This window comes from Pteropus vampyrus, unplaced genomic scaffold (assembly GCF_000151845.1).
Source record: "Pteropus vampyrus isolate Shadow unplaced genomic scaffold, Pvam_2.0 Scaffold133, whole genome shotgun sequence".
In the NCBI taxonomy this organism is placed as follows: domain Eukaryota; kingdom Metazoa; phylum Chordata; class Mammalia; order Chiroptera; family Pteropodidae; genus Pteropus; species Pteropus vampyrus.
The window spans coordinates 4,911,175-4,938,234 of record NW_011888914.1 but is presented as its reverse complement, the minus strand read 5'-3'; the positions used below and the strand labels follow the sequence as shown (position 1 = coordinate 4,938,234).

Below are 27,060 nucleotides of genomic sequence, written 5' to 3'. Positions count from 1 at the left end.
TACAAAGTCAACTTTTTATTGTTTGCCATCCACCACAGTCTGTAAAAACTAAATAAACCTAGCAGGATGTGTAAATATACATACACTTTGGGTGTGTTTAGTAATAAACCAAATGTATTTTAAATCTTATTTATATAAGGCTGGAGAGAATTATTTTACTATTTCATAGTAATCTCTAGAATAATTAATATAGCTATCAAATACTTATATTAATATTATCCAGCCCTATTCTATTTTTCCTGCTGGGTTTACAATTTGACTGTCTCTTTGTATCCATGCTATAATGGGTGTAGAGCCATGGAGAGGAAGTAAAATTCATGTAACTCATATGACGGTTATTTTTGTCTTCAGATGACCTCATTATTGGTTTTTATACCTAGCCCCCAAAGTCTTTTATATGAGTTAGTTATACTTAACTTTGTAGACAGTAAGAAATTTATAAACAAGATTTAAATTTCTTAAGCTCATGAGTAATTTTTGCCATGTTCCATTTTGCATAGTGCCAAGGATTGTATGCCTCATAGTAGTTTTTGTCAGATCAAGAGATGGAAGAATGACGCCTAGTTTTGACCAAGTCAGAAAGAATTGATTTCAGGCATTTGATAGGAAATTTAGGGAGGGAGGTGGCCTCAGAATCTCTGCAATCAACATGGAGCTTCAAAATTTCTTCAGGTAACAAAAGGTGCACATAGATTGTTTCAGTGATAAAAATCAAACAAATGGTTCAAATAGGAAATTTAATGGGAAATACTACAATAATTTCTATAAATTACTTATATAAAATATCTATAAAATTAGTATATGCTTTTTGATTATATATGCTTGCTTATTTAGCAGTATCATTTATCGAATTAAATTTAATTTGTTTTTAACAAAAGGCATTCATTCAAAAGTACTTGGGATTTGATTTGCAAGAAAATATCAGGGCAGGAAAATGGAACTAAAAAATGGCCTTTGGTTTTTATGTGTTACTTTTTATAGTATATTTAAGGCTGTAGTATATTTAGACTTGATCATTTATTTTTGTCTACTTAATAGTAAAAGAAAAGGATAGCTGATTGCTAATGTTTTCTGGAAGACATTGCTGTTACTTTTGTTAACTTTAGTGAATAAAGTTAAATACAAGCTTTCAGAGCTGTATTCTTAATACATATGTTAAATTAAGCAGGATTTAAACTGATTAATACTGAAATCATTTATCTCCTTTAAAACTATGTGTGCACTAAGATTCCCACATATTCTTTCTTATACCTCCTAAATCTCTTTTATTTTTCTATTATTCTTGACTTTTTTCTTTTGCAAATTCTTTTAGCATCCTCTGCTATTTTTCGTTCGTATTTCAAACTACTTATTTGTAATTTTATAATATTGCTAAAATTCTAAGGTACTACAGTGAAACTCGAGCTTTCTAGTAGCATTCTGCTATAGCCTGGCTTCTCTAATATCCACATTAGTGAAGGAACCTTCCTTAGTATCCAAAAAAAAAAAAAAAAGATATCTAGTTATAACAGCCAAAGACCTGAAGGTTAATCCCAATACACTGTATTCTACTGGTTTGTTACACTGAAGGAAAGGAGTACTCATTGCCTGGTGATGTCTCATAGCCCCTTCTTTTTATGTGAAAGCAGGAAAAAAGTATGGAAGAGATAAGAAAGGAGAAAAGACGGGGGGAAAAAGGACTACAGCAACCTTGATTATTGGTGCAGGTATGGTGGTTATGAGGAGTAGCAATTAGATCCTTAAGTACCCAATATTCCGATAGGGCAAAGAGTGCTAGCGATAAAGACAAACTCTATTCTCTTATTAGAATATATTATGTGGGAGATGGATATAAACAGGTATATCTCAGTAGCTCCTTAGGGAAGCACTCTGAAGATATATCAATATATGTTAGCATTTTAGAAGGGCATTAAAAATAATAGTACAGTAAAAGCAGTCCTGTACTTCACAAAATCTAAGATTTATATCTCTGCTATCTTATGATGCTTACTAGTCAGAATGATGACATTAAGGAAAATGTTCAGTTATGTTTTTTAATATATTACCTGGTTCTTTGAATTGGACCTCTGATTATTTTAATCTTTTTCTCTTTAAGTTTTTTTTTTAGTTTTATAATTGAGGAAGAACATTCTTCAAAATTTTTTTTATACTTTAAGATGCTGAGAAAATACATAGACTTCTTAGATTTGCATTAAAAGTAATTTAAAAAATGTCAAATGTTTAAAGGGCTTATCTTCAGGTACTTGGAAAACTCTACTATGTAGAATTTCTAAGTAAAGTGATCTTTTTGGTATCCTTTCCCTTTTCTGGGTAGAGTTTGCAGTCTCTCACTGGGCTATGTGCATTACTTTTCAGCATATAGATTTACCACTGTTGTGTGGAGTGGGTTGAATTTGGCAACAGAGGAAGACCTGTAACTAAGAAGGACATCTTTTGTTTCTGTGGCCTAGGCCAAATTTCCTGTCTGTCTTAAGTATTTTCTTGGGGGCCAGAGTGTTCTACAGTGGATAGGCATAGGTAGGCAATTCAGCATTATGGGCTCTTTTGCTCCTCAACATGCGTAAGCATTTTTGTATGAAAAAATTCAATTAATGATTGTTGATTCTACGTTAACCAAAAATACAGAGGCTCATTGTGACTATCATAAACTCTGAGTTGGAATAGATCTCCCTCCCCAACAAAGTATTATGGTCCTCTAAGGGATATTGTGAATTGCAATTAGGACTCGACTCTTGATAAATCACTTTTTTTGGTGTTGGTACTTATTATAAAACATTGTTTAATTTTTATTTTCAGGAAATAAATGAGCTCATTTACAATGGAGGAAATATGAGCCAGATTAGCTAGTTCCTCCTGAGGAGAAATAAGAATAGTTAAGAGCATGCATGATCAGTATGCAGCAAGTAGTAAACTTTACATACATTACAGATATAGTTTACTTTTGTTGGTATTAATATTTACATTTCCTGCAAAATTATACAGTACTTGAGTTTTATGAGAATATGCTTAAAGATTTATTGTCTACTACATAAGCACTGAACGGATTTCTAAGTGATAATGACCTGGATCCCTCAATTCCTATCCCAAGTAACTTTCATAGCTACCAGAACCTTTTTCTTTTGTTTGCAATTTAAATCTATTGTAATTAAAAAAAATTTTTTTAAATAGATATACAACTTAATTAATGAAAAAAAATATAATGATGTAATAGCAGTTAAAATGTCAGCTTAATTTTTTTTTATAGGTAACATCAGCAATTCTGGTTACCTGTTGTCTCATTATTTAATATATTCAGAAATTCCTGGAGCTTTGACCAGAGGTTGAAGATGATAAAATTAGTTATTGTGATATTTTTCCAATAGAACTTGTAATTGTTTTCCTTTTATATTGTTGTTATTTTCCTTTTAATCTAAAATTAGTTGAAATTTATAAAAACAAAATAAGTTAGCTAAATTATGTCAATGGACTTAATATAGTTATCCTATGTATGAAAGAATCTTATCAAAAGGATGGTCTTTAATTTTCTTCCTCAATTTCTTCTTACTTCCCTTGTTTTCAAAGAGAAACTGGTAGTCTGGGTAGATTCAAGACATCTTTAAGAGAAAATGTCTTGGGGAGTCCCAGAGAATTGATGAAGTTAAGTGTGCCATCATTAGTGTATGCTGTTCAGAACAACATGGCTTTCCTAGCTCTTAGCAACCTGGATGCAGCAGTGTACCAGGTAAGTGGAATAAATGACAATGAAAAAGCACAGAATCTTAAAAAGTGTTTTTATGGTGAAATTATTTTTATTAACCTTTTGTCACATTATTAGATATTTTTGATAATTCCATTAATATCAGAAATATTTGTGTCAGAGACTAATGTTAACTGAGTTCATTAATTCATTGTTTTGTTTCTAGGTGACCTACCAATTGAAGATTCCCTGTACTGCTTTATGTACTGTTTTAATGTTAAACCGGACACTCAGCAAATTACAGTGGATTTCAGTTTTTATGCTATGTGGTGGAGTCACACTTGTACAGTGGAAACCAGCACAAGCTACAAAAGTCATGGTAAGAAACAAAATTTTTACCATACTAAAATAGGAAACTTCCTATATTATATACATTTCAGTCACTTTGATGAATGTAGTACGATTATATTTCTTTGATTGAAAATAATCTTTGCCCTATAAGTAGGCTTCCCCCTTCTTATATTATTAAGGATAACTTATTAGCTTCCTTTCTTTTTTAGAGGGGAAGATGCATAAGTTGTTAGAGATGGAAGGTACCTTAAACTTGATGTCATCTATCCCCTTCGTTTTATGGATGACAAAATCGATGTCCAAAGAAGTGAAGTAACTTGTACAAAACAACATGGTTAATAGCTAACCTGTGACTAAAATCGTGCCAGCTTCTACACAGTGTGTATGTTCAGAACTTCTAGGCCTCTTTCAGACATTTTCTCAGAAACACTGGGCGAGATATTCTCCATCTAATTTTCACCTTCTCCCCCAGCTCACAAAGTTTTTTATCTTTTGGCACATATTGCCACTGTCAGTAATAGGGATTACAGGGGAGTAGTGTTTTTACTGATAATCGATAACTAAAATAGGGCAAAAGTATCTTTTACTTATAACTTTTAGTTTAGGAGTTAAATGTTAAGGTATGTACCTGATTTTTTAAAATGTTATTTGCTTTAATCAGTTATTTTCCCAAAGAGCAGTAGGAAGTGAACTCTAGTGAATGACTTTCTGAAAGTTATTAGTTTCCTTCTACAATTGAAGACTCTTTAACTTTTAGTAAGTGAAACTTCTCAGAAATATAAGGCAGCTGGTATATAAGGAGAGCCTGTGAAAATAGGAAGTCAGTTCTTCTAGGTAGTTACTTTTTAGCCTGATGGAGATTTTTTTTTCTCCCAGAAAAAAAATGAGTTTTAGATTAATATTGTTTTCACATGATGTTAAGCATGCTCATATTCTTGGTGACATTTCAAAACTGATCAGATATGCACTGCACATTTAATTCAGTTGTAGACCACCTGTAGAGAAATAATTTGTTGGAAAGTAAGGCAAAAATGTAATTGAAAGTTAAATGTGAACTTCAAGTAAGACCTCACACAATTACAAAAGGTGTTAGGTCTACTTCACATAGGTAATGTTGTGAAAGGTTTAGTAAACTAAACTTTTAGATCCCTCTAGAAAGTTCTTTCACATTTTAAACAGAGTGCAGCTTCCTGTAAGGGCCTCTCATTGTTTTTGTTCTTGTCAGAATAACTCAGATCTTTACTAACTCCCATATGTCCTCAGGGTTTTCAGTGTCATACCCCTACCATCCAAGTCTTTTCTTCTCCATTAAGACAATCCCGTTAACTTCTTTCTGTAACACGATTTCTGGAGATTCTCTGATCCCTTTTGCCCAATATTTCCTTGTATTTCTCTTCTAGAGGCATTCATCTGTTACTCTTCCCCAGTATGCTCTAAAACTCCACACTATTTCTAGATGTTGACTGAGCATTGTGTGGTATAACTTGCTAATTCCTTTATTCTGAATACTAGAGACTTGTTAAATCAGTTTAAGATTATATTAGTTTTTTTATTTTTTATTTTTTGGGGGAATATCCATTCTGTAACTGATTACATACAAACACATATAGTTGCATCACATATAGTTTGCCTCAAATGTGTCTTGTGTAGTGGGCTTCTTTGAAACCAAAACGAAGGATGCGTTTGTATTTATTAAGCTTATCAAGTCAGCTTTGGGTCATTGATCAGGCCTTTGAGGTCTTTCCAGTCCTTATCCAATATTAGCTTTTTCTTTGAGTATTATGCTTTCTACAGATTTGACAAATCTTCTGGGTCATCCCTGAAATTTTAGACAGGACAGGACTAGAGTTCTGTGGCTGTACCATTTGACCTCTCTTTAGCTTAACTTTTTTCTTGTTTAATAAACACTTATTATCTCATAGTTTTTATGAGACCTGCAGAGAAATAATTTGTTGGGAAGTAAGGGTCGTCAGGAGTTTGTGGATGCCTTAGCTAGTAGTTCTGGCTTGATGTCTCTTAAAAGTTGCAGTCAGTATACTGGCTAGGGCTGCACAACTGAAGATTTGACTGGGCCTAGAGGATGTGTCTAAGGTGCCTGGCAAGCTGGTACTGGTTGTTGTTCTAGCTTGATTTTGCTGTATGAGCCTTCACTCAGCTGTGAATAGAATTGCACTATTGTCCTCACTGAATTTCTCTCATTCACAAAAATATTATGCACATCTGCCAAATTTCTTGCTAAAAATTGCTATGGATGTTCCCTCATTACTTACACTAGGAATCCTTTCATTAAGGAAATTTGGTATGTCTCACTCAAATTCTTTAAGTCATCTGTTCTGACATTTTGCTAGTAATCAATAACAACAGTAACAGCTGCAGTCACTCACATAGGACTAAATACCAGTAATGTTCTAAGTGCTGTATACATATTAACTCACTTATGTCTACAACCATGAGGCTGGTATTGTTTTTGTTTCCATTTTCAGGTAAGGAAACTGATAGGTAAACATGGTTAGAAATGTGTCCAGTCATGTTGCTTGAATCTAGGCAGCAGGGCTCCAGAGCCTGTACTCTTGGAAAGTGTACTGGGCTGCCTTATGAGTCTCAAGCAGCCTTGTATAATTTATGCAACTTTTCTTTCCCTCTGCCTTTTTGAAAATAAGGACAGTATTTACCCAATTCCCTCTGCCTTTTTGAAAATGAGGACAGTATTTACCCAATTTAAATTTTCTGGCATAGCTTCCATTCTCCATTATTCCTCAAAGATATAGTTTTCAGTATCTTGACTTGCTGCTGTTCTTCGTCAAAATACTTTTGAATTTATTTAGCTAGGTATTATCATAATAGCAAACCAGATGTCTTGGACTTCAGTTTCCTTTTAAATGTGTATTGTTTATTATTTAAAAATTATTCACAGAAAAAATGGAAAACAGATTTGGTAGCTGTTTTTTTCCATCTAACAGTACATTATCTAGCCCAAGAACATACTCTTTTCTTCTTGAACTACAGTTTTTAAGGCTTTCTTTAATGTTTTAAAGTACTTTTGTAAGCCTCTGCTTATTGGGTTTTTGATTTCTCAATACTAAAGTTCCTGCTTATGTTCCTTATGGTTATGTGCACTGCAGTTCTTTTGTATATTCTTATAAAATCAGAACTCATTGAGGATGCTCTTGAATAGTAACACTGATTTATGTATTTTTTTTTTTACTCTTCACCAGAATCTTTCTTCAGAACCTCTTATCCCTGTTGAACCATCTTCCTATTAGCTGTAGAATTCTAACTTCAAATTTTATTTTTTTGAATTTTGATTTAACACTGGAGCCCATGTCTCTTAACTGTGCTGTGTTTGGCTATTAGTTACGCTAAAATGACATGGTGGTTGTTTTCTAAAGTTTCCATCACTTCCACTTCACTACCCAAAAGTTTCTTGTCAGAATTAAATCCAGAGAAGCAGTGTCTATCACTGTTTTTCCTGACTGTAGAGATTAAACTGGCAGAAAAGCAAGTCAAAAATTTATCAGATACTATTTTCAGTCACCTGAGCTTCCTACAGTTGTTGGGATAGGGGAAATTTCACATTATTTTTTCTCATATTTATGCCAATCTTACAGTTTGTGTTAAGAAAGCATCCATGTTTATCAATTATAGTCTATAACAGTAGTTCTCAAACTCTAGTGCACATCAGAATCAATTGAAAGGTTAAACAAATTGTTGGGCTCCGTCCCCATAGTTTATGATTCAGTAGGTCTGAGGTGGGCCCTGTCAGTGTTCATTTCTAACAGGTTTCCAGGGAATGATGCTGCTGTTGGTCCAGAGATCATACTTTGAGAACCACTATCTTCTACAATAATATCTTCAGTTTCTCATTTTATCTTCATGCAAATGTTTTAGACCAAGCTTTCTTTTTTCAGGTACTTAACATGAAGTAATACTCTCTTTATATCAGGCTTATTTATTTTGAACAAGGTACATGCTTATCATATTATAGTCATGCACCTCAACTCTTTAGTTTCAGTGTTACTACTGAGAGTGTATTAATCTCTGAGGAAAGAATGATGAAAGCTCCTGAAGGTTACTTTAGGGAAGGAGGAAGAAATAAAGTTGAAATAATAGGTTAGAGCCCATATACATGCATCTGTTAGCACAGTATCATGATGACATATACCTGTCAATTTATCCCATCCAGGAAATATTTAAGAACTAGAACTGTGCACCATCTTCATCTTTATTCATTAGTATGTAACAGTGTATCTGGTAAATAGCAAGTATCATATTAATAATTGATAGAAATTCAGTAAAGTAGGAAATGTTAAAAGTCATTACTTCATCCTGTAGGTCATAGGGAATAAATTAAAATGTTACTGTTCGTTTCTGTGATTGATACTATATGGGGCTGAGTTTGGGTGGTGACTTAAGTTAAAATTAAGAGGCAGGCTGACTATACAAAATTATGTGCTAGGGTGCCTATTATTAGGAAATAGGCACACACATTATATTAAACATTTACTATGGCTGCGATTTGAGTGATTCATTTTTAACTTGAGTGCTTTGGTTAATCTCTGGATGGCTTTTTGTTTGGTCTTATTCTGTGGAATAGTTGTGTCTGTTATGGCACATAACTTTCAGTAGAACGGTAACACAAATTTTTATATTCATTTATTTGGTCTTAGATGAATTCTCTTAGTCACTAAAAACTTAAAACATTACTATTGCAGGTGGAACAGAACCCATTGCTAGGGTTTGGTGCTATAGCCATTGCTGTATTGTGCTCAGGATTTGCAGGTAAATCATAAAAGCATCCTTTTATTCTGTTGTCAGATTTAAAAATCAAACTTTAAATGGGGATCTAGTTTCTTGTTTTATTACGACTAACAGTTTTATTCCCATGTAAGTAAGAAGCTTTCCTTCTTACTTACATTTAGTTTTGTTTCAGCTGTTTTTCCAGTAAATGCATACTAATGTTTAACTCAGTTCAGACCCCAGTCCTTATTCATATGTGCAGTTATCTAAGGATATACTTGTCATCTTTGACCATCCTTAGTCAAGAACCAAAAAGTAAATGAAAAAAGACCTCCAAAAATGGAAAGCTCTAGTACCTCATTCCATTTTCCTGGAACTGTCACTATCCTCAGGCTAGATCTGCTGTTTTAGGGTGCTAGTCACCAGCTCAGTATCTGTTTTTCTCTGGTGACTTCAAGTTCTTCCTCTGCTTTAACAGATTAGAAAGTGTGGAGTACAGAGAAAAAGGGTTTGAATGGAGAGTACCTCAGAAAACTTAATATATAAAAGTAACAGCCAAAAAGGGATGGACAAGAACTAAAATCTATAACATCAAACAAACAAGGAAGTCTGGAATCATATGTGTAGGCATAAGCAATCCTTCACTCAATCAAGAGACAGTGTATGAATATTAGTATAAGAAATGTTTTCGAAATAATTCTAACAAAGAAGAAACTGAAAGTTCTTTTTAGTGAAGAATATGTTATAGCTGTATGTCTGTATTTATCTTTATTTGTGTTATTGCAAGAGTTAGAACTTTATTTTTAACTAGGAAAGTATGCTGAATGTGGAAGTGAAATATTGCTTGTAAAGATGTTTGACAAGAGGATAAAGTCTAAATTTTGGAATATATTTAATGATAACACCATACTAAATTTTTACTCTTAGGAACTAGCAAATTAAACAAAGTTGAGTTACCCCCAAAATATACCATTTGATGTTTAGCAGTATTTAGAACAATTAAATGTTTGCATTCAACATTCTATTTAGTTCAACTTCTCAATACACAATTGAGGAAATGGTGGGTGGTTTAATGTTTCTCTGTGTGTGGAGTAACTGAGCAGCCAGTAGTTAAGTGCGTTTTTCAGATAGGAAGTTCAAAAGTAGAAATAGGAATAGCTGTTATGTTTGCTCCCATTCTCTGGCTCTTCCAACATGTTTGTCAAAAACAGTCTTGTTTTTTCACTAGAATTTTTAGTGGATTAGTACTTTAGTGGCAATGTCTAAGTCTCTAATTAACTTAGTGTTTATAATTAAAATCTTTAATGTCCCTGTTAAACATCTGTTCATTTTAAGTATAAAACATACAGCAGTGGTAGGTGATTTTTTTTGTAGTGGAAGAGTGGGTCATGTGCTTTTTTGGAATATCTGAAAAAAGCTATAGACCCTCAATCCGAGAAAAATGCACATACACACAAAATGTATTATCTGCTTAATGGTTTCTTGGTCTTCCTGGCATTGTGTATGAACTTGGCTTGTGGAATCTTGCTTTAAAGGAAGTGACTCCAGTCAGCAAGTTCTATTTAAATTTTATTTTGGCTGTATTACTTCTAAAAAATCCCAAGTGGTGATTATATAAGTTGGGAGTATTCATTACTAGGAAGATATTATAGGGGTATGATTAAGGTCACTGATTCATAGTTTTCCAGCTGACCAAAGCCAAGTCTTTTACTGGCATTAACAGAGAGCTTTTGTGATCTATCTCACTGTTACAATAAAGGCAGAAACTGTTCTTAATAATTTGAGTCTCTTGTTAAATGTGTTAGAAAGTTCCCTCTTAGTTATTCTCTGTGGTCTGTAAAAATACAAATTGGTAATGTTCAGCATGCTATGTATCAGAACTACATAATAAATGGGCATTTAACATAAAATGTATGTTCCCTAAATCATGTTTTATTGCATCTCTAGGTTATTGTTCTAAGTGAGACATTTTAAATTAATTTCTAATATCTTTATTTCATGTTTGCATGTCTAATTATCTTTCAGGAGTGTACTTTGAAAAAGTTTTAAAGAGTTCAGACACTTCCCTTTGGGTGAGAAACATTCAAATGTATCTATCAGGGATTGTTGTGACATTAGTTGGCGTCTACTTGTCAGATGGAGCTGAAATTAAAGAAAAAGGATTTTTCTATGGTTACACATATTATGTCTGGTTTGTCATCTGTAAGTATCCAGGGATTAAAGGTTCTGCGTAGATCCTTAAAAAAGTTAGATGTCCATTTTAAGTCTTTATAGCATTTTGAAATTATTCCTTTAATACTGTGAGCACCAGTTTGGAAATGTAATTTTGGTTTTATTGACTTACTTTTGTGGCATCGCTGTCGCAAAGCAATTTTGCCTTCACAATCAAAAGTATTTAAGGTGTAAGCAGTAAATGTACAATTTAGTAGTCAACCACATAGGCCTGTGGGCATCTGAAAAACAATGTTTTGTAGGAACTATTACTCAGTTTTGGTATAAACTCTCTCTGATGGCCGCTTCTAGGGAAAATCGTATTTTCCAAGGTAAAATAGTATGTATGCTGTCTGTGGGGATGAAAACTGCCTCACCATCATAGAATGTTTCGTCTATTTGAGTGTTAAGATTTTCTTTCTTTCTGTGTACTACAAGTTCTTGCAAGTGTTGGAGGCCTCTACACTTCTGTTGTGGTCAAGTATACAGACAACATCATGAAGGGCTTTTCTGCAGCAGCAGCCATTGTCCTTTCTACCATTGCTTCAGTGATGCTATTTGGATTACAGATAAGTATGTCTTAGTTTGTATTTTTAAGTTTTTAACATGGAAAAGCTTCTCACTTCCTTTCCATGTCTTGTTAAATATTGCATTGGTCATAGTATTTACAGAAATTCCTAGTTTTGTTATAATTTATTCTGTAAGTGCAACAGTGCATAGCTGTGTGGAATCTGGGTCAGCAGAACTTAGATTGTTTATATGGTCCTAGATCTTTTTTGTAGTTCCCCAGGTATTAGATAAAAGATAACTCAAGTGCTTCAAAGTGAATACAGTATGATGAGGACAAGGAAATAAATGTAAGGGCTTTAGGAAATCATTACTTTCAGAGTGGAATTAGAATAAACTAGGCTTTTTATTTTGAGGAAAGAACAGAAAAGTTCTTTCATTTCCCCCTTAGTTTATACCTTCTTAACCTTTGGATTTGGGTGCAAACTGGTTTTGAAATTACAATTCATATCTAAATTTTCTCTTCTATAAAAGGTATCTTTGTTTCATTTAATATGTAATTAATACAAAACTCATTACTATAGCTGGCATTCTGGCACCACCACTATCCTAGTCCTAATAAAATTTTTCCTAGCCCACATCTAGCATTAAGTTGGCTTCTCAATTATTTAAGCAGTGATATTGACTTAACATTTCAGAGTGCTTTTATGCTATAGTAATCATTTACTGATCAGTTATGCCATAAACTAATGCATGAGGAAAATCTGTCAGATATCGACACTGAGTAAAAGAAACAGACCTGGCATATATTTATATTTCATATTAAAATTGATTTGTTATAAATGCAAATAGAGGAATACCAACCATGTAGAAATCTTAGAAAACCATTTTATAGTACGGTTCAAATCTTGCCTGTACCATTTAGCTGTGTGACCTCTGTCTCAGTTTCTTTATCTGTAAAACAGGAATGGTTCTATCACCTACCGCCTAGGGTTGTTTCAGGTGCTTAGAGTAGTGTCAGGCACACAGTAAGTATTCTGTGTAAGACCAACACTTGCCATTTCAGTATCAGGTATTTATAACCCTCCTTCAGATATTTTTCTTACTGGGTTTGGGTTAACTTTTAATTATAGCTTTGATTCATCCTTAGGCTCAACAAATCCTTATGACTTTGCTCCTAAGGAATATTTGAGAACAGTATAAAATGCTTTTGGTCAGTGTTCTGTCTTACTGATGGTCAAGGAAATTAGATGGTTTTCACAATCTTCCAATTTCTTATTTAATATACCCTTTTCCTCTTTTTGGAAGGCAAAGCTAGTCTTTTCTGGGTAAGAGTGAACTGAAATCATAGCTTGAAGTCATTTCTCTGCATGCCACTGTTAAAGTTATTAAGACTGTGCCATTGTATTCCATATAGAATATGGTTCAGTTTTGAACAGAATATACAGTTTTGACATAAGCATTTATTTATAAAGTGACTATGGTGAAGTTTGGACAAGTTGTAATTCAGTTCTTGTCTCAATTTTCAAGATTAAGATAAAAAAGACAAGGCTAGCAGAAAATGGAATTTTACTTAGTAAATCATCACTTCTCTTGTTTAGAAATCTTCAATGGTTTGAATCATCTGGTTCCCTAAATCTTTAAATTTTGTTCAACTACCTTTTGTTCTAAAATTTCACAGGTTTCTAGTATTATGGAAAAGCCATTCTGCTGCTTTTTCTTTTCATCAGCATATAGGGAAGTTAATGTGTTCTTTGTCAGTGGTCCTAGACAGGCATACTCGTGTTTTTAAAAAGTATACAGTCAATGATTGTCACTCCCTTGATTTTACCACTTTTTTTTGGCTAGACTTGATCTTTCTAAACCTTACCATCATAAAAACAGAACACTTAGATTTACTTATGTTCCATATTTACATGTCATTTTAAAATTGACTCTCATCATAAATGCAAATAGAGGAATGGTGTAAATCCACAATTGAAAGTTTTTAAAATTTTAAATTAATCATTGTTATATAGTTTTAAGAACACAAATACAGATTAAGATGATTATTATTTTTTTTCAGCACTCACCTTTGCTTTGGGTACTCTTCTCGTATGTGTTTCTATATATTTCTATGGATTACCCAGACAAGACACTACATCCATCCAACAAGGAGAAACAGCTTCAAAAGAGCGAGCTAGTGGTGTGTAATTTCAGCCTCAAAAGAATTCCTACGAGGACTAAACCATTTGCGTTAAACTAGAGCCTTAAGTCAATCCCAGAAGGTAGCTTAAACAAAAACAACAAATAAGAATTTGGTATAAGAATTACGAAGAAAGCTACCTGATTGAATTGCTATAAAGATTTAATGTGACCTCTTTGGGGTCAACCCATTTTGAAGGAATTTTATTATTGTATATATAATGTATATAAAAAGTTTGGAGATGATAATGATGTTAAAAAATCATGTGAGGCTATAATATTCAAGTAACAAGGTTTGGGACGTTTAAGGTTAAAGTGCCAAAGCCATTTCTGTACTAACTGTTCTCTTGTTCAGGTACCAGGGGAGGACAACCCCTCCTTGTTCTCCAATTCATGTACAGTATTTTGTCCCAGCAGCATTAAAGACCTAGCTCTTTTCTTACAAAAGAGAGGCAAAAACAAGACAGGTTAGTCAGAAACAAATTGAATGTGTAACTTCTCAAACTGAATCTATCTCATAACTTCAACAATGATCTCTGGGTGGTGACTGAGTACAACTTTAAGTGCTGTATTTGTGCCATTCATTGTCTGGATTCATATTTCTTTGCTGTTAGATGACATACTTTTCTTCAAAAAAAATTTTTAATGTCACTTTTGTACTTTTTTTTATAAAGTATGTTTAACTGTGGGGCTCTCAATAATTTGTGAATTTCTGTGTTTTTAAAAAAATTTCTATAATGTTAATTGGGAAACTCAGCAATAAATTTTATTTATATGCAGTCTGATCACTTTTTGTATTGTAGACACGACCATTAAGATAATAGAAGAAAAACCCCAAACATTATATTTTAAATTTTCTCTATGTTGGTACTGTAACAGTTAGGGTTCCTGGTTGCAAATAATAGCCACAATCCACCTCTGGCTGGCCATAAGCAAAAAAAAAAAAAAAATTTATAAGAAGGACTGCAGCTGTAGTCATGGCTCTGGGTTGTAGGAATTAATGAACAGTCTTTTCAGGGATCTGCTTTTGGAAAAACTTGGTTCTAACTATCGATGTCCCTCTGTCATTTCATTCAAGATTCAAATACTGAGGAGGCTACCACAGATCTGGAAAGGGAAACGCTTCTCCAAAAAAGTGGAGAAGGATACTGCACATGAAAAATACATCCCAACTGTACACTTTTATTCCATGGCTGATTTGTGCTAAGGAAATCTTAATGATACTGTAAGTAAAAAATTAGCATTCTAGAAGCTAACTCACTTGAAATTGAGACTTAGGACTAAAGATATAGCATACTTGCTAATATAAAACTATGTTCATTCAACTAGAGAAGCTTTGGTTCATGCTAATCTGCTTCTCTATTTGTAAAAATAGATTGCAGCTGGTATTTAGAAGACTTCTAGTAGCAACATTTAAAATTATAGCAGACCCAAATGGAAATGCTGGCAGATGAAGATAGCTGTAATGTTCAAACAGATCCTACTCATGTTACCCAAACAAGTCACACAAAATATACTTTACTAGTATATAGATCCATGAAGGAAATGGTTTAAGAAACTCCATTTCAAATCGTAGTTTAATTTTTATGAAAAGATCCTAATATAATACCTGTACACGTAATTCCTTGTTATTCAATTGTATTCAGTTCCCAAGTTCATGTAGTAAGAATTACCTGTATATATCAATGAAAAGATAAGGATGAGATCTGTTTTCTGGGAGTAGCTGTCAGCTGTCTTGGCAAAAAGGCTTAATATTGGTCTCTCTAAATTTATGCACAACTAACCATGATTAAAAAGGTTTTTTTCCTCATCAGTTTTATTTGATGAAAACATTAGATAATCTCAGTTATAAAAATAGCTTCTGGAATGACACGGTAAGAAACCTCAAACTAGAGTTAAAACTTTAATCATTTATTCCCATTAGAGTACAATGAATTTTAAAAGATTTACTTAGTTTTACAAGTCTATTTGGTATTTATTGGCTATGGAGAAACTCAGATGATTTAAGGATAAAAATTTAATAAGTTGATAAATCACTTAGACTTAATAGATTGACACAATAATAGTTTAAATTCTAAACAGCAAGGTGTACAATAGATAACGAATTCATTTTGTATTTTAAAAGCCATTTTAATTAGAAATTACATCCTACATACAGGTGTTATTCCAAGAAGTTTCATTCCATTGGCTAGGACAGAACGGACAGCTCTGAAAAGATGAAGTCTGGCCTATAAAATAAAGCATGATTAAATGTTCAATAACAGGCTAACGATAAAGTGAATAAATAAAAATGTTTATAATTTTGACTTCTAAATGAAAGTAGGAACGATATCTCAAAGTGCCCTAGGGTTTGCTTTAGGCAAGGGAAGACAAATTCCTAGCATCCCTTAGAGCTAAGACTGGTACTCAAGAGTTGAGCAGTAGCAGTGACAGTACATCATATGGTACACTTCAGATACAGGGAACTCATCACTCTAACACTTGATGTAGGAAAATGTGCTTCATGCAGTGGTTCCCAATTTTTCAGCACCAGGGACTGGTGCTCCTATGAGAATCTGATCTGAGGTAGAGCTGAGGTGATGATGCTAGTGCTGGGGAGCAGCTGCAAATATAGGTGAAGCTTTGCTCCCTTGCCTGCCACTCACCTCCTGCTGTGCAGCCCGGTTCCTAACAGGCCATAGACCAGTACTAGTCCATGGCCCGGGGTCTGGGGACCCCTGGAACTTCAGTGTGTTGTATATAAACATTGATAATATTTTAATTATTACCTCAGACTATAAGTACAATGCTGCAGTTGAACAAGAGGATGCTATTTTAGAAGCATTTACAAGACTGACTCAGTGATATTAGTCTGAGGATGCTTGAGATTACACAGAAAACACTCAACACAACATACCGCAGCCACTTCAGGAGTGCTGTCTTTTATGTGCAGTGTTTTGTGTGCCACAGCTGCAAGATGACTGAAATGGGAAGAAATCGTGATTAGTACCAGTGGTAATTTTCTCCTATAACATGTAAGGTTGATATCTAATCTTACTCCCTCAATTTAGAGATTTAAAAAAAAAAACAAAAAACACCGAAAACCTAGAGCCATCAAAGAATGTATCCAAAGTTGGAAAGTTGAGACTGGGATTCATTGCTTTTCTGTAACAGGCAAACTAAAACACTAAACGCAAGCTTTAGATTTTGGTCCTGGTTCTAATACCAGGTGACAAGTTCTCTGGATTTGATTTCACTGTTGATTTTACAAGTATAGGAGATTCCTTTCTAATAATGAGTTTCTCCTCATTTAAGTTTCCTTTAAGATGAAAGGTATAACATGGCCTAGACTTTCTCCTTCTGTATGGTGAAGAGGTGAGGTAGAGATTAGTTATTAGTCCACTTGCACACACACTGGCCACTCTTCTTTAAAGTATCTTTTCTATTTAGGCATGACAACAAGTAGAACAATGTCAGAGAAGTGATGCTTATGACCATTGTTTCAATTATTAAGTGACATTTAATAAGACTTTTTGGCTTCTTCATCTCTACATGCTCAAGTGGAATTTAAAGAAAAAAAAATCTTAGTTAAATCTGGGGACAACAGGTAAAAAGCTTCATCAAGAAAACAGTCCCAATTAATCTGATTTCGGTAAATCTTGAGTAAAAGCAAATATTTTCTTAAATAGCTTTATGGGAAGATAGTTGTTGCTACAGAAGAATCAACTCTCAAAGTTTCTAAAACAGCTACTATGTATTAAAGTGTCACTGACTTGCCTCTCAATTCAGTCTCTATCCCCTAGCTGACTTATTTTTCTGTTCCTCTGCTTAAAACCTTTTTATAGAACCCCTTGCCCTGAAAATAAGATGAAATGCCTTAATACATGGCAAAAGGCATGCACATGTTTCATTTCTCACCCCTCCCAGTACTATGCTTGTAGTTCCTCAAATGTATCACATTTTTGCTCAACTCTGGGCTTTTTCCTCCTGTGCCTTCGTGCTTCTGACTAATTACTACTTTCCTCAGAGAAACCCTCTCTGATTCCTCAAGGCTGGACTGAGTATCCTAATACTGGACTGGGTACCCTAATACTGAGTATCCTAATACTTGACTGTAGTGACTGTACCTTATGTCACCGAAATGAATGAATGAACAAACATCACTAATTTGCAAAGATGAAGCAAGAATTCCTATAACTTAAGGGACATAACTTTTTTAGGCCAAGGGGTTTGTTTATAGGAAAACTTTAGATGAAAGAAAGGTCCTTTGTCAGATCAGGTCTCAAATGTCTTAGCATTGAAAAACAGCACAATTATAAAGTACCTTAGAATTAGAAGGTAACTGACAATGTGCTTGGGTTGAAGGTCCTGAGATGATCTATAAAGCACCTCGTCAAACCTAAAAGAAAGATGACAGGAGTAGTTGGCAGGGAAAAGACTGCACTGGTTACACTAAGATGTTAAGACAAAGATCTAGGATGTAAGGTTGACTTGACATCATTAAGGGTAGAAAATATATGAAAAAAGATCTTGTGTATATTTGAAGGTAAGGGCACATTCTTCTTTCTTACAAATTCCTTGATGGCAGGTACTTTCTAAATCATCTTGATATCCTTTAGGCCTGTCCCTGAGCAAGGACTGAAATCATGGCTATTTAACTGAGTGTAAGAAGTCTCTTTATCGTGTTTTAGAACATAATCTAGAAACTAGCAAATAGAGTCTACCCTCAATGCCAAGAAAAGCAGGTTGGCTTATATTTCCTCATGAATTAGCCAAATGTGAGTGAACTAACTCCTGATCCCAGGGAAGAACCATTGACCATTGTTTGTCAGTCAGAGAAAACTGCCTTTTTAGTAACGACTCACATCCCTTCCTGAGACTGACACGTCCAGTTTCAACAATGCCTGTGAGAGCTCAAGCATGTGGTCTCTTGCCCAGTGTGGGAGCATCAGACAGATGCATATTTGAGACTGTGAACTGAAACCAAAAGGCAAATGAAGGACTTGTGGTTTCAGGGAAGTTGCACAAACACAGCGATTTTCCTTCACTTATTACAGAGGATAAGAAGATGATCTTTAAAAAAACTAAACAGTTATCACTGTTTTCACATTCTCATATCATGACTTAGAGGTTATTAGGCCCCTGAGCTAATTCAGTGGTGGTAATATTTTTAAGTCCTAACAACTGACCACGAGCATGCCCTCTGTGTGCCCTCAAAGGGCAGACAACCATTTTTTGGTCATACCTTTAGAAAAGTGCTGTCTAGAGGCAGGAGGCAAGAGCTAACTACTGGCCTGTTCACTCCAATGGTCAGAAAGCCAACAGTGATTTCACTAAGCAGAAGCAAAAGCAGACTCAATAATACTAGAAAATATTGATACTGTACCTGAGAAGATGCTGGAGAATGGAAACAGACTGTGGCTCTTGTAAACAAGCAGTGTTGAAGTCATTTAGATAGCCACATCCAAAAGTCTCTTCCAAACTGTTATCAAAAGTTTAAAAACAACAAAGAGTTAAACAAATCATCCAAGGACACATAATTGCAAGTGATGAACACCATCCCGTAATCCACAGTCTTGCTCTCCTTAATATATAGTCATGCCTCATAATGCTGGTCAACCATGGACTGCACTGAGGATGGTGATCCCATAAGATTATAATGGAACTGAAAACTTCCTATCACCTAGTGACTTTGTAGCTGTCCTAACGATGTAGTGCAATGCATCACACAAATACCACTGTGTTACAACTGCCTACAGCATTCGGTATAGTAACATGCTGTACAGGTTTGTAGCCTAGAAACTGTAGGAAAACAATTTGTCAGTCCAAAATTTGTCTATTTGGCATAAAGGTTAGGCTGCTGAGTTTTGAGAGCAGGTGTGGGAGAGCTCTGAAAACCAAGTAGAAGTTATTCTTTGTAAAAGACTTTGTAAGGAACATCTCCATTTGTAAGGGTCTCCCCCCGCTGTACCAGGAAGATGGGGATGACCTTATTTGTAGAAACTCTTATCAATGCAGAAGACCAGGACTCAAATTTGTATAACCACCTTACCCTTGTTTATTGTGCTTTTCCTGGTAACCTCCCATAACTGACTCCCTCTACTCCCAACATCTTTTGTCTTCAGTTGAAGATAGTATTGAAGGTGGTGGCTTCAGCCGTTTTGGCAAGTAACTTACTTTTCTGGGACTCTCCCATGTATACAGGAGATACACATGTTATTAAACTTTAGCTTTTCTGCTGCTAATTGTCTTTTATTATAGGGATATCTCAGCCAAGGACGCAGAAGAGTAGAGGGAAAATTATTTTTTGCTCCCCTACAGCGCAGTAGGCTACATACCATGTTACCTAGGTGTGTAGTAGACTATGCCATCTAGGTTTGTGTAAGTGTACCCTGTGATGTTCACACAACCATGAAATCACCTAATAATGCATTTCTCGGAATGTATCCCTGTCATTAAGTGGCACATGACTATAGTCCCAAACTTTGAAGCTAACATTGTTCAACCTGATGCCTCAATTTTTCCCAAATCTGTTTCATCTGGAAACAGTATATACTTTGGCAGGGCTATTCTGAGTCCTAAATACAGTAACATACATAAAAGCATTTGTTACACAGGTGCTTAATAAATATTTTAAAAACCCCACATAAACTGTACTTTAGTTTTGAATATGAGATGTCGGAGAAGCCCAGAAAACGGCCTTTGGTTGTAGGATTGCGCCAGCCAAGCCCCACCTGGGAAGGACAGAGTGGCCAGTGTTTCCCTGCAGCTGCTTCTCACCTGTGGAGGCGGGCGTGCGTGTACTGTAGGAAGACTCCTGTGTCCCCACGACTCTGGAAAACACGATCCCAGCTGAACTGATAATCGGATAAGAGTAAACCTCTGAAGTCCTAAAATGACAGTAAATCTTCAGTGCTGGGATTTGTTCTAGTATCAAGCAAAAAGGTTTCACAGGAAGCAGTCTTAACAGACCTGAATGATGAGTGCTGCGAGCCCAACCCTCTCTGCAGTCTCCTCTGGGTTCTCCAGTTCTTTAGTAGCTGAAACAGACAAAGGCAGCTGTCTCACCTGCATGAAACTGCAGAGAATCAGGGACTGAAGTGGGAAATAAAAATCTGCCGAAAATGGATGCTGGCAGTATCAAGAACAGGTTCACAGTGGGCAATTACTTTCCTAATTTGGGCTGATTTAGATTTGATAATGACAATTCCCCTGCCTTCATTAGAAGGGAAAGTACATGAATTTATTTTTCTTACAACTTCACATAACCACTCCAACAATGGAATGACAATCTGAAGCTGTTCATGAAAAGAGTCCCAGGGTACTATCAATTCCGGTTATTGAACTGAACATCAGAGCAGCGAGTCTAAAAATTCTGGCACCTCTAATTAGTGCAAGCTATTTTTGACAAGGTTAGTCAGAGTTCAGTGGAAGGATGGTCATAATAAGTCACACGCATAAAAGTCCAGCAAAATATAAAAGCACGTTAAGTCATGACTATAACAACAAAAAAGTGGATTCACTCTTAACAGAAGCCATGTTCTGTAGCATCCTTAATCGAATCTCATTTAAGACATCTTCCAGAAAAGTAACATCTCCTCTTCGAGTCTTCATTCCTTGCACTACTCCAAAGGGCACGTGCTGGCATCTGAAATAGAGTGGGCATTTATTTAGTTCGCTGAAAACTAAAAAAGAGCGGGTGATCAACACCCTTTTAGAAAGGAGTCTGCACTTCAACTCTCAGGGATTTTAAAAAATAAATTGAAATACAGTGTGATTTATTGTATGCTACAAAGATGTTAAACACACAGCTTCATTTTATAGAGATAATCACTAGCATGTAATTAAATTTCTAGTTGCCTTTATAAAAAGAAGATAGGGGTTAAGAATTTTGAAAATCAAGGCACTGTCAGCAGACATCTAATAAAAACACAAGTATTAAATGTTTATAAGGTAGAAATGAACATAACCAGGGCATAAATGAACACAAAAACAAATCTTTTCCACACTAATATCTTGAATCAAAGAAGTCAAGTTTCAATGAAAATCTTTAGCAGCTTGGTACATTTTTTGAACTTGGCTGACCTAGTAATCATTGATCCTGAGGCATGCAATTAGGAACCATGTAGACATTACCTCTCTGCCCAGTCATATCCCATGATCTGCAGCATTTGGAACACTTGCTGAAAATGCTTTTTTTGCCCTTTATCTGTCTTGGGAAAAGTGTATTTAAAATTAAAAAAAAAAAAAGATGTTAATATACAGAAAAAGGTTAGATAGGAATCAAAATATCTGAGTTCTGACATACTAAAGTCACTGTCAATTGATATGTTTTAAATAAACACACGAGGATGTCACTAGAATATTGTCTAAGCTGAAACTAGACACTAGAACAGAAAGAAAGAAGAGCTACTCCACTGAGGCAAGAAGAAATTCAAACTTGAATCTTCTATTTAAATTCCTTCTTTCTCGGCTGTTATGAACTTTATCTCCAGGAATCTCAAAGCTAAACTCTAAAAAGATATTTAATAGTAACTTTTTTTCTTAAGGGGAAGTGAGGTTGCACAGGGAAAGGAAGGAAAGGGAAGAGGAGACCAGAATATTACTGGGCAACAAAAGGAACAAACTGTTGATACATGCAACAGCTTGGGTGGATCTCAAGGATATTTATTATTCTGAGTGAAAAAAGCCAGTCTCAAAAGTTTACCTACTGTGAGTCCATTTATATAACCTTTGCAAAGTAACAAAATTGTAGTGACAGAAAATAAAGCAGTGGTTGCTAGGGGTTAGGGTTGGGGGGAAGGTATGATTATTAAGTGGTTGCCATGAGGGAGTTTGTTTTGTGATGGAGCAGCTCTGTATTCTGAATGTGGTGGTGGTTATGTGAATCTATACATATGATAAAATTTTCATGAAAACACACACATGCGTACACACACACACACACACACATCTAGGTCCATACACTAATGCATGTAAAAACTGGCAAAATTTAACTAAGATCTTTTCCAGTATCACCTTCCTGGTACTGACAAAGTACTATGGTTATGTAAGATAGTATCCTTGGGAAAGGCTGGGTGGAGGGTATATGGAAACTCTGTACTAATTTCAAACTTCTTATGAGTCTTGAGAAATTTTTTAAAAAGTGCATTATAGTGACCTGTACATATTCATTTCACAAAACCATTTCCATGATTTGGGTAATTTTGTTTTTACTATGTGAACCTTTTCATTTATAAGTTTTTTGTTTTTGTTTTTTTAAACATAGTGGCTGCCACATTAAATACACTTAGTATTGAATTCTTTCTATAGTTTGACAAAATTATTTTTCCATAGTTTTTCAACATGGCATCCAAGTTCTATCTCTACAGTTTTCATGAGGTAGGGATCACAATCTTTTGTTCTTTATTGTGATTACTTACCACATAAATCATTGTATCAAAATTATACTTGTCCATTCTATCTATAGCAGCTGCGAGATCTCTGAAAAAATGACCATAAATGAAGAGTTACTAAGCAAATCTGGATAATAATTTGTTTTACCTATTTAATAGTAATGAAGCCACAGCCTGGGGTATACAGCCCATACTTATATAATCCCAATATCATACTTTGAAACAAAGTGTTTAAAAATAACAAAAAACGCTTGGGGGAAAGCAATAATAATAAAAGTGCTGCGAAAAGATTTAGAAAAACAAGAGCTGTGGGACAAGTAATAATGAATAAAATAGCTGCAGGCAAAGTGTCTATAGGTAAATGTTTTAGGATTTGTTAATTATAAATGAAAAAATGTACTGGAAAGAATTACCTAATTGCCATTTATGTACAATACACTCTCTTAGAGAACATATTTAAAACATAGGTGATATAGTAGCTAAATAGGTATCTTCTAGCTACTCTTCTGTTAGTATGATCAAGGAGTTTTAATGTACTGGATCATGCATAAGCAATACCTTCTAAGGATTTAAAAGATCATAAAGTCCTTTGACAAAAATTCCACTTCTCTCTTCTCTCTGATTAAGTACAAAAGACCCAGTTTGCACATAATATAAAATAATGAAAAATAATTTCAAGTCAAGATTCTGAAAATACTGAAATTTAAAATTAATGCTACTTTTGGTTGACAATATATGACATTGGGAGGATTTTAAAAGCTCCTAGATATTCTGAAATGTTGGGGATCATCAAAATATTATATCATGATACTGATATAACACAAAACATGCATTCTTAATGGAAGCAAAAACTGGTTCTTGAGGGAAAAAAAATCTGTTTTTATGTATAAAGCATATATAAGCATATAATACATATAGATATCCAGTATATCTGTGGTATTAAAACTTTATGAGGATGGGTGAATAATTTGGAAAAAGTCTCCTGAGAGGGGTTATAAAAAAAAAAATAGGTTGTGAAACACTGGTACAGATCATTCCAAAAACAAAGTCACAAATATATACCTCTAATATATATTTTGGTTTGAGGTAAGGACAAAACAGAGAAACATTTTATTCCAATGAAAGAATGAAAGAGAATATAAGAAAAAGTTGTCAGCTGAGTTTGTAGAACTTGAATTTGAAAGCTGTATAATATGTCAGGTCATTTAGTTCAGGTGTCTCATTTCACAAAGTAAGGAACCAATGTTAAGTGATGGTCATGATCTCAGGACTAAAGTCTAGGTGTCCAGCCTCACTCTGTACTCTTGTCGGTATTCTCCTACACTTTTCTTTGTTACAACAAGTCAATTAATTCACAGCCACACACATAAATGTATTCTATAAGGAACCCACTGAAAGGGCAGAAACAACTAAAGATAGAGCAAGGTGAAAAATCAAACATTTCGACAAGTGGCAAAAAGACAATTACTTTCTCAAAGATGAAAGAGAAAGTACAGGTACTATGGTAAATACAGTCAGCCCTCTGTATCTATGAGTATCACAGCTGCAGATTCAACCAACTGTGAATATAAAATATTCAGGAAAAAAATGTTATGTTGTTGTTGACATGTACTGTGCAGTTAGGACTATGAAGGCTGTGCATGTACTGAACATGTACAGACTTTATTTTGGTCATTATTCTATTGCATAGTATTAGGTATTATAAGTAATCTAAAGATGATTTAAAGTATACGGGAAGATGTGTATAGATTATATGAAAATACACCAATCCACCATGGATACCAAGGGATGACTGTACACAGAAAAATGTAGACCTAACAATAGCCACAAAAAGATAACACACCAGGATAGTTATAGTCTTTATGATATGGAGCTTCTATTCTGAGAAGACAAATTTCTTATAACCACTGCTCAGGTTTCTTTTTTAATCTGTCCAGCAATAATTAGCTAGCATAAAATATTTTCTACTATATATATTTTTATATGCAGAAAAAGAAATGTGCCTCTTAGATATCTAGGATCTTCTCACTTCCTAACCTTGATTGTATGGAATTGAGAAAAGGAAATGTCGAAAAGTAATAGAAAGTAAGAGATGAACTTTTTAAGGGATAGTAAGAGAGCTAGATGATGGTTTAAAGTTGTTTGGAACAAATGATGGCCGTTAACAATAAAATATCATTATGCTACAAAAATGGTTTGTGATGCAATATAAAACTCTAACCTGGGAGATACTAGAGCCTTTTGCCAACAGTGCTTGAGTATGGCTGTGTTTGCTTGTGTGGCTTTTTTTCTTGTCCTGTCTTCTCCTTTCTATTAGCTTTGTCTCAGGAATAGTGAGCTTGATAAACTCAGTTCTCATTTCTAATAACAGAGACTGCTCTTTTCCACAAGGGTCACTCATGGAGACAGGTGAAATAAGTATAAGTGATATAGCCTCCTTTTCCCTTGGCTTGTTTCACCACAATCAGAATGAGGACTGGTACTTCAGTGCATATAAAATGGTCTTTACAGAGTGAGGACACCACTGAGCCAATATGGTCACTTTCTGGTACACATTTCCTGCCAATGTGTAATTGTAAAATATTTAGAGCTAATTATGAGATACTTCAATTTTAGAGTATGCAGAACAATGTATTCAACTGTGAAAATCTTGTGATGTTTAACTAATTGTGAACAGTTTTCAATTACTTCTGATAATATTAAGCCTTTCCAAGAATTATAACTGGCAATAAATAGAAATCCAATAAATATATTTTGAGTGATAAGAATGAAAGATTTAGAACCAGGACTTGGTAGCAATTTTGAAGATAAAAAGATTATCTTAGCATTAATCCTAGAACAAAGACCATGAAGTCACACTCACATTCTAAGGTTGACCTTCACATAAGATACAAACCTGGTTGCATAGAGAGAAGTCCCATCGCTTCGCATTACAGTACAAATTGAGGAAGGGTCACCATTCCCAGAAAGATCCACTACAGCTGTTCCTTTTCTAGAAATGCAAAAGGTAACTCTGAAGCAACATAATAAATTAAGACCTTTAAAAGTATATCTATAACATCTTTGGCAAACCAGAAGCTATTTTTATTAAGTCACAATTAAGCAGCTAATTTTATTATTTAAGTGGTGTAACCAACAATGAAGAAACACGAATCTGACCCTGAATCTATGATGTGATTAATATTTGGTTATCCTATCTTTTAGAAATCTGTAACTCTGGACAAGGTACTTAGATGATATCTTTAATATACGCAGTTGAAAAAAGTGGGATTTAACCAGGAAACATCATATTCTAATTCAAGTTATGACACTCAATACTAGGCTAATTTTTAACATGCCATAAAGTACCCTTAGTAATAAAACTATGGAAATTTGTTATTGTCTTTCTTGCTTGATCAAAAATTAGAATCTGTATATGGCGATCTAAAATTTTTCCTTAAGGACATTACTGAGGATGTTATGAAACACATTCTCCATGTCCTCTTTTATAAGGATGACAAGAGAAGTCGCTTTTCGGTACTATGAGAAGTGGTGCTTCTAAGCAACTCATTTGCTTCTTTCTACATTATAGATGCCTGGGCTCCTATGACTAGTATTATTTCTTTGTTTGGTTGACAGGAAGCTAAAAGCTAAATTAGAAATCCCCTTTAAGCAAGAAAACAGAATCCCAGTGTGTGTTATATATCCCTGACCGGATATAGTTTTTTCTGCCCCTGTTTCCTGATTTTCTCATTTTACCCTTTTAAAAGCTTCTTGTAGTATACTTATTTTCATAAGCTGCCTTAAATCCTTTTTTGAACAGGATGGGGATTTTTTTAAAAAGGGCTGATTAAGAAAATGTGGGTTCCATTTCCTCTTCCCAGCTAACCATTATTAGCTTGTGTGACTTCAGGCAGGTCACTTGTACTTTCTGTGCTTCAATTTGCTCATGTGTAGAGCAGATAACATCTTTTCTCCCAACCTTACCAGAATTTTATGGCAGCAAAAGAGAGCGTGTGGGAAAGTATTCTGAACAGCAAA

The 27,060-nt window shown here is 34.5% G+C and overlaps 2 protein-coding genes across 4 annotated transcripts in view; one reads left to right on the top strand and one right to left on the bottom strand.

The window, feature by feature from the left end:
• Window positions 1–27,060, top strand: part of SLC35A1 (solute carrier family 35 member A1) — a 58,530-nt gene that overhangs the window by 13,752 nt on the left and 17,718 nt on the right. The window contains exons 3-8 of one of the 3 annotated variants that reach the window (XR_002782113.1): window positions 3,562–3,721; window positions 3,903–4,055; window positions 8,740–8,806; window positions 10,790–10,966; window positions 11,414–11,548; window positions 14,745–14,894. Coding sequence is in view for 2 of the 3 variants with exons in the window: in XM_011367378.2 (XP_011365680.1) it covers window positions 3,562–3,721; window positions 3,903–4,055; window positions 8,740–8,806; window positions 10,790–10,966; window positions 11,414–11,548; window positions 13,548–13,675 (820 nt within the window). In the remaining variant the exon portion in view is untranslated. Of the gene's footprint in view, window positions 1–3,561; window positions 3,722–3,902; window positions 4,056–8,739; window positions 8,807–10,789; window positions 10,967–11,413; window positions 11,549–13,547; window positions 14,446–14,744; window positions 15,430–27,060 lie in introns of those variants that run through there. The other 2 variants (XM_023534808.1, XM_011367378.2) reach the window with 2 other exon arrangements.
• The window catches only part of RARS2 (arginyl-tRNA synthetase 2, mitochondrial), a 68,889-nt gene continuing 57,390 nt past the window's right edge, over window positions 15,562–27,060 (bottom strand). Inside the window, exons 11-20 of the mRNA XM_011367377.2 lie at window positions 25,937–26,032; window positions 23,068–23,128; window positions 21,782–21,858; window positions 21,169–21,293; window positions 20,618–20,685; window positions 20,426–20,535; window positions 19,032–19,127; window positions 17,970–18,044; window positions 16,563–16,626; window positions 15,562–15,894 (exon numbers count right to left, since the gene is read on the bottom strand). Coding sequence (XP_011365679.1) covers window positions 15,808–15,894; window positions 16,563–16,626; window positions 17,970–18,044; window positions 19,032–19,127; window positions 20,426–20,535; window positions 20,618–20,685; window positions 21,169–21,293; window positions 21,782–21,858; window positions 23,068–23,128; window positions 25,937–26,032 — 859 coding nt within the window. The 3' untranslated portion in view covers window positions 15,562–15,807. The remainder of the gene's footprint in view (window positions 15,895–16,562; window positions 16,627–17,969; window positions 18,045–19,031; window positions 19,128–20,425; window positions 20,536–20,617; window positions 20,686–21,168; window positions 21,294–21,781; window positions 21,859–23,067; window positions 23,129–25,936; window positions 26,033–27,060) is intronic.